Consider the following 11,381-nt stretch of genomic DNA (forward strand, 5'->3'; position numbering starts at 1 on the left):
GGCTTTATTTTGTTTTTATATTTCTTCATTTTCCTTGATTTTCTTTGTTAGTTTCTATGCATTAGGCAAAACAGCCATCTCACCTGAAAGGACTGGGCCTCTGCAGGAAATAAACTTTATATTTCAACTCTGCCCCACATCTTGGTTGTCTGTTAAAGCTTTGTGACGGTCCAGGCAACCTACTCCATTTTTAGCGGCTTTCCGTAGTTTAGGGTATGCCAAAACCCACCAGTGTCCCAGCGGGGAGCATCCTTGAGAGCACCCAGACTCAGTCTGATTGGAAACTGGCCCCTCAGGCATATACAGAAGTCTGTTTGTAAGTATATGAATATACTCTGACATGGGTAGTTCTATCCACCTCCTCTCCACTGAGTCCTGATGTGATAGCCAGTTAAGAATTGCTTCATCGTTTGCTACCATCCCATTGAACCCACAAGCTCCACTGGCCACCAGAGCCAGGCAATCAACAGACGTGTCTTCTGGGAAATAGCCACAAAAGCTGGATGCCAGATGTGTGCCTGAGTTCCTTTTTTGGTGACATTGGAGATCTAGGGAGGGCAGAGGAGAGCATGAAGAGGGTACCTGCTAGCCTTTCTGGTCTCTGGAGAGGATTGCATTTGGTCCTTAGATATAAGTTTAATTAGAAGCCTGCCTCTCAGGCCACAGGTATGAAGATATACTAATAGGCCTCTTTCATAGAATGATTGGGGGTTTGTTGCAGTTTCTGTGCCGTTCCCCGAGGGGTAGCCAGTTAAGAACTCTTTCTTTGTTTCTTATAATTCTGTGGGATCCATCCATGTAAGTCCCATTGGCTACCAGAGTGAAGTGATCAAGGGGTGTCCCATGGTCAGCAGCCGCAAAAACTGGGGCACCAGACATATGCCGAAGCTCCTTTTTGGGAGATACTGGCACCCTGGAATGAGGCAGAGGGAGAGTGCCAAAATAGCTGCCAGACTCAGTGATATTTAGGGAGGATTATAATCGTCCCTTAGATGTAAGTTTAATTAGAAGCCTGCCTGTCAGGCTACAGTTGCGAAGATAATAGGCTTTTTCCCCCACAGAAAGTCAGTGGGTTGCCTCTGCTTTAGACTTTGGAGGTGGGGAGCTACAGTGAGCCTGGGTGAGCCCTTTAAGAACTATTTCTCAGTTTGCTGTAGCTTGTGGGTCTTGTGAACACCAGCCCTGTTGGCTTTCAAAGCTTGATGTTTTGAGGGCTCATCTCGCAAGTGCATGTCTTAAAAATTTGGGTACCAGGTGTGAGGTCCAAACTGTTCGCTTTTCAGGGAGAAACTTGGATTTGCGGGTTCTCTCCTGATTGTGGGTTGCCATGCATGGCGTGGTGTTTATGGTGAAATTGTGTGTTAGCCTCTACTACCCATTTTGATTTGGGTTTTTTCCTGTTCGCTGAATGTGTAGGAAGGAGTCTTTCAGCTAGATTTTGGGTTTTTCCATAGGAAATTGTTCCCTATGTAGCTGTAGATTCGATGTGTCTGTGGGAGGAGGTGAGTTCAGGATCCTCCTACATCACCATCTTGAACTGGAACACATTAATTTTAAAGTAGGAGAGGAAAAGGGTTCAACTATGATGGTTTAAATAGTTATTTCTTCACTGGAGAAATGAAGACACATAGAAGGACTTCAGAGTTCAAAGGAGTGGAATGTCACACTAGGAAACCTGATCAATGTGGGCAAAAAATGAACTTACACTGCTACATAAATGGTAAACAAAATGTAAGGAATGGAATCTGCTTAGCAATTAATAGATTAAATATGAAGGGGCGATTTTTCTTAATCAAGATTCAAAGAATAATGAATTGAGAAGAACAAATAATCTGTATATGTTTTTCAAGAAACATGTAGAAATTAGTAATAAAGGTTGAACTAAAAAGATGGCAAAAGATACACACAAAGAAAATATACTGTGTAGTGTTGGAGCAAGTGCAGTATGAACTCCTGTTCAGAAGAGAGAAGATACAGAGTTACTGACTCGTACCAGTTGTGACATCCTGCTGGGCAGGCACTGTGAAGGCTTGCTGCCCTACGGAACAGGGGAATTCCTTGAACAGTTGTTTCCTCTCTTTGGGGTGCCCTTCTTTGTCTGTTTCCCTGGAAATAGGATTGTGTGCTAGCTGTGAAGTCTGTATAGCTTTCTTCTTAGCTTGTGTGTTCTTGCTGCAAGTTTGGGGCTTGAAATTCTTTTAAAAAGTTGAATGTACAAGGCTTTAAAAATGGTTGAATAGTGAGGTTAAAGAAGAGGTTCTACTGCTTAAAGTTATGTAGGGCCTCAAATTGGTAGGGACTCTAACTGGTGGTTTCCTTATTTGTAGTAGTGTGTGCTGATATCAGAAAGCAGAAGGGGAACGGAAGTGGAGGGCTGTGGGCAGTATGTTCGTGGGCCAGGACTGGCCGTGGTGCATACCACTTCTGTCCATGCCCAGAAATTAAGTCACACGTCCAACCGGCTCCTAGGGAGGACAGGAAATGCAGTCTACTCTAGTCGTATGCCTAAGAGGAAAGGCAAACTGGTGTGGGTACAGCTAGACATCTTCTCCTTTATCCTGCCTGTCTATCTAAAACTCTACATCCCACCAACAGAGAATGTGCATTTTCTGTAAGTTCATGGTACATTTGCAAACATAATTCATGTAGTAAGGAGTAAAGTTTAAGAGATTAATCTAAGCAGTGCTTCATAGCCACATTCTTTAATAAAACCTCTTTTTATTATAGAAATCAACAACAAAACACGATGCTTAACCTTCCTCATTTCTTTTAAATTAAGAAACACTCTTGTTTTAAAAAAGAAAAAGAATGAAAATAAGTTAAAAAATATATAGAAATGGATGGAAAATAAAACCACTGGTGTGTTCTGTATAAAATTTATACCTATAAAATCTTTTATTTAAAAAACCTGAAAATAAATAAATTGCTCTTCAACTTAAGAAATGTGAAAGGGACAAAGAACATGGATAAAGGACAAAGCCAAAGGCGGTAGGACCCAGGGTGGGAGGCCAGGGTAGGGAGCTGTGGGGAGGGTAGAGGGGGAACTGGGACTTGAACAACAATAAAAAAAATTGAAAGGGAATAACAATAAATCTCCAAATTGCTTAATGTCTTTGTCTTTTCCAGCTGCATTTACTGTGACTACCTGAAGCCCTTTCTGTTTGTCAGTAATTAGTTTCTTAGCAAGTGTTTATTCTTCTGCTTGTGTTTTTGAAGCAATTTTATTTTTATTTCTTTTATTGTTCATCACAGGCTAATTTTAAAACAGATCATTGTTCATTTAAAGTAATATGAAGGAATAGTACTGTAGAAATGAATTGGTGAAACTAAAAGGGAGCTGTAAGAGGAAATTATTTTGTATACTTGGGAGTTGTTAAAATTTTGTTTTTCTTCCAGAATCTGATGGAAGAAGGGGGTTTACATTCAGTGAAAGTCATGCCAACATCTACAAAGAAAACTGGTCAGTATAACAGTAGGTGACTTTTATTCTTTTTTAAAAAACTTATTTAAATCGAAATCAGTTAAAAATTTTTTTTTTAGATTTTTGTCAGCAAATACCTTTCATGGTTAATGTAGAATATATTAGTAAGGCAATTGATTCTTTAAAATTACTTTTACTTTTTGGTAAAATATAATATACATGATAAATACATATTATGTATGTACAATTTAACACAATAATAAAACATCTTTATAGTCACTTTGTAGTTTAAAAAATAATGCATATAAAGGAAAAAGGACTCATAGACTGCAATGTGGTGTTTGCTGGGGGGAGGTTTGTATAAGGGGACTAAATGGTAATGGAAAAAATGCAGTAAAGATTACATTTTTATTTTACAAAAAGAAAGTAATGCATAACCAATACTTCTGATCTTCTCAGTTGCATTACCTATCCTGCCCTCTAGAGGTAACTATTATCCTGAATTTGATTTTTGTGATATCACACATAGTCTTTCACACTGCTTGGTTTGGAACTTGCTAGAAATTGAGGCAAACTCTATTTTTTCTGCAACTTGATTTTTTTTGTTGTTTTCTAGTAACGTACAGGGTCCAGCACAAATAATGCCCCCTTTTCTACTATAAAGTCTTTTATTACAAAATCATAAGCTTGTAATTCTGTAACATAGCAATATCACACTCAAGCACACCATGTGACATTTTACGTGAAATATTCAAATCAAAACTATAAATTATCACACTCATATTATCCTACCAACCACACTCCAGCAGGCCTTCCTTCTGTATTTTGAGGTTCATCTACTTTGAAACTCATGATTCCAGTAACTTTAATCTTTGTTCACTGCTATACAGCTTGCTCTCATATGACAGTACCATCCTTTGTGTAAACTTCATCTGGCAGTGATTATTTAGGCTGTTTTGAATATTTTGCTATGAATAAACAATGCTACTTTGGCAGTTCTTGGCATTTCTCGTGGTACACGTGTATAAAAAGTTCCTCTAGGATATATAGCTCTAGGAATAGAATTGGCTAGTTCATATGAGATGCGCATTTTCCCCTGTTCTGCGTAATACGAAATTGTTTTCCAAAGTAGTTGTGCCAGTTTAAACTTCTGCTAGTGAGAGTTAAGAGTCCAAGCTGTTACATAGTCTCATTTACAGTGGGTTAGCTTTTTATCATTATTGGTGCTCTCATTGTGATTTTAATATATACTTCCCTGATTATTAATTAGGTTGACTGGCTCTCCACGTGTCATCTGTGAAATTCCTTTCATGGTTTTTGCCTATTTTCTTTTAGGAATTTTAGCTTTTCTTATTAGATGTGTCTTTTATATATAGGGTCTGGCAGAAGTAACACCTGCTTAAATGTGGCTGGTAGGGTAATAATATGGGTGTAATAGTTTATAGTTTTAATTTGAACACAGATAATGCTGCAGTGAACAACTTTGTGCACATGTTACTTAATTGTGGAGATGCATTATCAGGGTAATTTCTAGGAGCAGGATTGCTGAGTCAGGGGGAAACACAGCAGGATCCTAGAATAGCATTGTTTCATTCAGTGTCGTTTTGATAAAATGTAGCTGAGGTGCTGTAGGAACGTAACTCTTGTCTTTATCAATTAGCCTGTGGTGTAATTGGTTTAGTTATGTGTTTCACTTAAAGTTGCAGAACCTCTCAACAATGTAAAGTTAGTCTTAATGTACTTTTTTGGTAGATATTGCCAAAGTCCTCATTGCACCATTTGGCAGTTCCACCAGAAATAGTACCTTTTATTCTATAGCCTCAACAAGAGGACTGTGGCCAAATTTAGTAATTTTTATGAATCTTATAAAGATAGATTAGATAGAAGTTTGAGTTTGTATCCTATCTGAGTGAAGCCCAGTGTTTCTAAGAAGAAATATTCAAGGGCTATTTGTATTTCTTTTTCTGTGAACTGTCCATTTATATATATATTTTAAAAGACTTTATTTACTTTTAGAGGGAAAGGAATGGAGGGAGAAAGAGCAGGAGAGAAACATCAATGTGTGGTTGCCTTTCATGTGCCCTGTACTGGGGACCTGGCCTGCAATCCAGTCGTATACCCTGACTGGGAATCAAACCAGTGATCCTTTGGTTCACACGCTGGCACTCAGTCACCTGAGCCACACCAGCCAGGGGAGATCTAATAGTATTTTGGTTGAATCTTAAGTTTTTTCTATTTATAAAATTATGTCATCTGCAAATACACACACTTTTACTTCTTCCTTTCCAATGCTGATACCTTTTATTAATTTTTTAAAATAGCCTGATTGCTCAAGCTAGGACATCTAATACTATGTTGAATAAGAGAGGTAACGTGAAGAACCCTTGTCTTGTTCTTGATCTCAGGAAAAGCTTTCAACCTTTCACCACTGAGTATGATATTATCTGTGGGCCTGCCATATAGAGCCTTTATATGTAGAGAAATGTTCTTTCTGTGCCTAATTTGTTAAGAGCTTTTATCATGAACTGATGTTGAATATTGTCAAATGCCTTTTCTTCGTCTATTGAGATGATAATGTGGTTCTTTTATTCTTATTAGTGTAGTGAATCACAAGGATTGATTTATGTGTGTCAAACCATTCTTGCATCCCAGGGATATATCCCACCTGATCATGGTGAATAATTCTTTTAATATGCTGTTGAATTTGCATTGCTAGTATTTCCTTGAGAACTTTTTCATCTGTATCTATCAGAGATATTTGCCTGTAGTTTTCTTTTTTAGTATTGTTACTTTCTGCGTTTAGTATCAGAATAATGCTGGCCTTGTAAAATGAGTTTGTAAGGGTTTCTTCCTCTTTTTTTTCCCTGAAGAGTTAAAAAAAGATTGGTATTAATTCTTTTACAAATGTTTAACAAAACTCACTGGTTAAGCCAGTTTGGCTCTGGGCATTTCTTCGTTGGGAGAGTTTTGACTACTAATTCAATGTCCTTACTAGTAATTGCTCTAGTCAGATTTTCTATTTCTTCTTGATTCAGCCTTGGTAAACTGTATATTTCTAAGAATTTTTTGTTTTTTTCTAGGTCGTTCATTTTGTTTGTGTATATTTGTTTATAGTGGCTTCTTATGATCCTTAGAATTCTTGTGGTATCAGTTGTCATTTCTTGTTACTGAGTGTGTGTATGCGTCTAACCTTTCTCAGATTTTGGTACTCAAGTTATAACAGATGCACAAAAATTTTTAAAGCTACATACATATAAAAATTAGGCTATTTGAAAGTTTTCTTAAAATTTGAATCTTTTGTTTTTTTCTCCATCCTAATTTCACCTCATTGCTTTATTTCAGATCTGAATCACTTCATAACTAGATTATTGAATTAATCTCCTAACTGACCTTGGTAGATAATATAAAATGCAACTTTCTTTAACATTAAAGTATGTCCTTATACTTTTTCCCGTTCGATTCCATATACTATCTTGTTTCCCTGGAAAGTTCTTGTTCATCTTTCAAAACCAACTTTTTATAGTTGTGCTTTCTCTGTGACTATTCACCAAATGTCTCTTTCCTTTGAGCTTATCACACTTGGCTTTCCTTTACATTTGTACCTTATATGATTTGTGTTGTTGCACCTCATTTGGGAACTATTTTAAAAAAACATACATTTTTCTTAATTATAAGATTCTGAATGCTTTGAGCATTATGGCCACATATCCCTACTAAATTACAGTGTTTTACATAAAGTGTTGAGCTGCACTTACATTTTGATCTGCATTTTCTCTATTTTTATTTTTATCTTTATTATATGTTTCCTATTACCATTTAGTCCCCTTATACACTGCTCCCCCCAGCAGTCACCACACTGTCATCCACGTTCCCAGGTCTGTTTTCCTTTTCACTTAATTCCTCCCCACCAACCTCCCTCCCACTAGCTGTCACCTGTTCTCTGTCCATCCGTGAGTCTGTCTCTGTATTGCTTGTTAGTTCAGCTTGTTCATTAGATTCCACATATGATTAAGGCTTCATTCAGCAGACATTTGTCTTCCTCACGAATGACTCTGAGTTTACTGTACCTATGGACTAAGTAAACTTACTGTGGGGGATGCCCTTAGCTCACGTCATTGGTGCAGTTCTACCATTCCCATTTGTGGGCTCTGCTTTCCATTCGCAGGAAGCACCTGCTCCACAGGGGTATCAGCTAAACTTATCAGTGTATTAGCTAAACTTAATTTCACCAGCACATGTCTTCTACTTATGTATGTATTTTCTAGAGTATTAATAAATACCATTGTTCATAAATTAAACCGTTCTTTTCAGGTCTTGAGTCGTCGCAGAGTAGTCAGTCTTCCGGTTACTCTCCAAGGCCAACAGATAGTTGTTTCAGTTCTAGTTCAGAAATGGTAAGTTACACTTCCCTCTTCCTTTTTTGGCTGGTTAATGTATGCTCTACTGGTTTTGAATTTTTTGTGCTTCTCATAGTTAACATTCTATACAAAAGTAACTGAGCCAATAAAGTGTGGAAATAAATGGAAACAAAATGTGAAAATATTAAAAACATAAGGAAAATGTAAAAGAAATAAAATGTAAATGAGCATCACATTGATAACAATGATGAACGTGTTGATTGTTATTTAGAAAAGCCATTCTTAGCAATATGACTGTATATGGTAAAGTTGTGCTTCTTTTGTAGCCCACTTGCAATAGTTGAAAACAAAAACGACCAAGAATACATACAAAAAGAAAGGCTCAATGCTTATATGAAGAAAACTATAAAGTATTATTGTAAAGTTTACTCTGAGTAATTGGAGTGATACTATTTTCTGAGCAGGACGCTGCTTTTCTCTTAAATTGCATCATTAATGGAACTCTACTTCATTAATACTCCCATCTGCCTTTGTTTCTAGCTTGCTGTCCAAACTGCTCTTGCTAAAGGGCGGGCACCAATGACCTCTATGTTGCCAAATTCATTGGACACTTTTCAGTTTTTATTTCATGAGAATTCTTAGTACCACTGGTAGACATGATTATTTTACTTTCTCGTTTTGAAACACTTGCTCTTATGAAAGGACACCGTCTCAGTTTCCTTCATACCTCTCTGAATGAATAATGCTTTATGCTTTTGCCCACTTCTCTTTGACCCTTACCCCTGTTTAAATGTTGTGATGCTTAGCCTTTGCTAAGGACCCTTTTTTCTCTTAACCTACACTCCGAACTCTAGGTGATGCTGTACACTCTGGGGACTTGCCTCTCTGTTCAGTGATTGTTCTCAAGTTTGACTACAGCCCAGGTCCTTATTTAGACGTCCAGTTTCTGATTGGATGTATCTTTTTAAATATTTTACAAGCATCTGCTTTTCTTCTTACTTAAACTGGAATGCCCCCACCTTTTCACTTTTCCAATCAATTCTACCTCCAAAACAAAATGCATATTTATCTACTTTGAACAAGAATAAAAATAAGTGGGGAAAAAATTTCTGGTGTCAGTACCCTCCCTAATCTAAGGTACCATCATTATCTTCTTCTTGAGCTACTGCAGTTATTTCTTAAGAGGTTTTTCTACTTCCAGGCTTGCCCCACTTTTTCTCCATTTAGCAATCATCATGATCTTTTGAAAACTTCAGTTAAAATCGTGTTATTTTTATTCATTCAGTGGATCTCTGTTTTACTTTGGAATCTAAAATACTGTGGCTGTGGGCCACGTGTGTTCCGGCCCTGGTAACGTTTCCAACTCCTACTCCTCTTCCCCTCTCACCCTACTTTCCTTAGCTTAGGAGTCTCTTTTCTGCCTCAGTGCATTATGCATCCTGTTTTCTTACCTGACTCTCATTCACCCTCTGGGTCTTAGCTTAAATATGGCACTTCTTCTGAAAGCCCCTCCTTGGCTCCTTAATCTACATTTAGGCTCCTCAGTTTCACTCTCCAGGTGCTTCATACTTGCTCTTCATGATGTATTTCTCAGTTTGCAATCACACATACATGGGTGTGATTGACTGGTTAACGTCATTTCCACCCAGCAGAGTGTGTGCTGTGAGAGGGCAGCAGTCATGGCTGCTTCGTTCCCATTGCAGAAGCCAAATGAATATTCATTTCTTGAATAAATACAGTTACGGAGCTTGTTTTCTCTAATTTGTGTCCAACCAGTCTCAGTGCTATTTCTTTTTAAAAAATTTTTATAAACTTTCATATTTAAAAATTATTTATTTATTTATTTTTAGAAAGGAAGGGAGGGAGAAAGAGAGGGAGAGAAACATCAGTGTGTGGTTGCTCCTCACATGCCCACCACTGGGGACCTGGCCTGCAACCCAGGCATGTGCCCTGACTGGGAATCAAACCAGGACCCTTTGGTTCTCAGGCTGATGCTCAGGCCACTGAGCCATACCAGCCAGGGCTCAGTGCTGTTTCTTGAGCTTAGTTTTTGTATTTCGGCGCCAAGCAACTCAGATAGATACCTTACTTTAGGGTTTTTTTTTTTTATGTTAACTTTGCACTTTTTTTCCCCATCTATAATCGATCCACTTATATAACATTTTCATTAAAAATATTTTGGTTAGCTTAGTAATTAAAATATAAATTTTTCATGAGGTTGAAACATTCACCCTATTAAATTAGAAATCTAGAACTTTTAAAAGTTCTTAAAGTTTGACATTTTATATAAGTTATAATATTTATTGCTGTTCAACTTTTCTGTTATCTCTTATTTTTCCATTGATAATTCTCAAGTTATATCTTTTATGAGACTAGGCCTATCAAAGGTATAATATAGATATTTTTTGACTTAAGTCAGTGAGTGAATAATAGAAGTTCTACGTGTTAGCTGTTTCTTTCAAAGTTATTACTTGTACTTCACCCTTTTAAGTGGGTCAAGAGCATGTTGTGTACCATTTCCTCTGTGTGAATGGCAATGATGTAGACTAGGATTGTGGGCACTGATAAGAGACAAAGTTCCCTCCTCTTTTTAAACTCTTTCTATTTTTATGACAAGAATTATAATTGGTCTTGCTGTTTTAAAAGTTCATAATCCCCTTGATTTTTAACACCACACATGTAGCTTGATTTGCAGTTTGCCAAAGTCTCTTCTGTGTTTTGAAATATTCTGTACCGTGAAGTAAATGCTTTTAAGTTACTGAATGATTTTTTTTGAAAACTTAAGCATCATTTATAATCAAATTACTAAAACTTTTTTAGCCATCTGAAGATGAAGATCAAACATTGCAGCAAACTGGAGATTCAAGTAGCAGATCCACCAAACCTGAAGACACAACTAATAATTTTCATTTAGAAAGGATGGCAGAATCTCCACACGATAGGAGTACTAACGACAATGCTAGAATTCATAAACAAAGTCAGAGTCTTGGCCATTTCGCAGTGAAAGATGCCACAGATCAGTGGGCACAGCGTCAGAGTAACTCAGCACAGGTGTTACAAAGCAGAACCGGTGCTGACTGCCCCCTGCACTGTGTGAGCTGTGATGCAGGGGTGCAGACAGAGAGCGCACCTGTCCTGAGAGACAGCCTAGATGCTGCCGTTCAGTGCGATATAATTGCAGAGTGTAAATGTAGAGGCGGCCTGTCTTCTCTTTGTAATGTGGACAGGTGCGCTGAGGATATTAAAGCAGATACCACTGGAGGGCAGGAAATCCTTAAGAACAACTAATGTTCTAAAAGTTCTGCCTGAGATTTAGCATTTATTTTAATGTTCAGAATTTCATCAACAAGGAATGAGAAAGTAAAGCTGAACACAAGGTGAGCATAATCAGAGGATATATTTATGGTTTGTTTTTAAAACATATTAATGTAAGTTCACATAGGTATTTCTTTAGTAGCATTAATATATCATTTTTAGAAAATATGTATAAATTTACTATATCATTATGGTGATATTTATTGTATTATATGCTACTATTTATGAGTTAAAAATATGTTTGATTGCTTCCTTCCTTGTATCCTTATTTTAAAACTTAGTGTTGT

The 11,381-nt window shown here is 37.1% G+C and overlaps 1 protein-coding gene across 1 annotated transcript in view; it reads left to right on the forward strand.

Annotated features, from left to right (window-relative positions):
- Positions 1–11,067, forward strand: part of CUNH12orf40 (chromosome unknown C12orf40 homolog) — a 43,276-nt gene extending 32,209 nt beyond the window's left edge. Inside the window, exons 9-11 of the mRNA XM_053662032.1 lie at positions 3,397–3,472; positions 7,733–7,815; positions 10,600–11,067. Of these exons, the coding sequence (XP_053518007.1) occupies positions 3,397–3,472; positions 7,733–7,815; positions 10,600–11,067 (627 nt within the window). The remainder of the gene's footprint in view (positions 1–3,396; positions 3,473–7,732; positions 7,816–10,599) is intronic.
- The last annotated feature ends 314 nt before the right edge of the window (positions 11,068–11,381 follow it).

This window comes from Artibeus jamaicensis, unplaced genomic scaffold (genome assembly GCF_021234435.1).
Source record: "Artibeus jamaicensis isolate MK-2021 breed Jamaican fruit bat unplaced genomic scaffold, CSHL_Jam_final contig_233, whole genome shotgun sequence".
Lineage (NCBI taxonomy): Eukaryota > Metazoa > Chordata > Mammalia > Chiroptera > Phyllostomidae > Artibeus > Artibeus jamaicensis.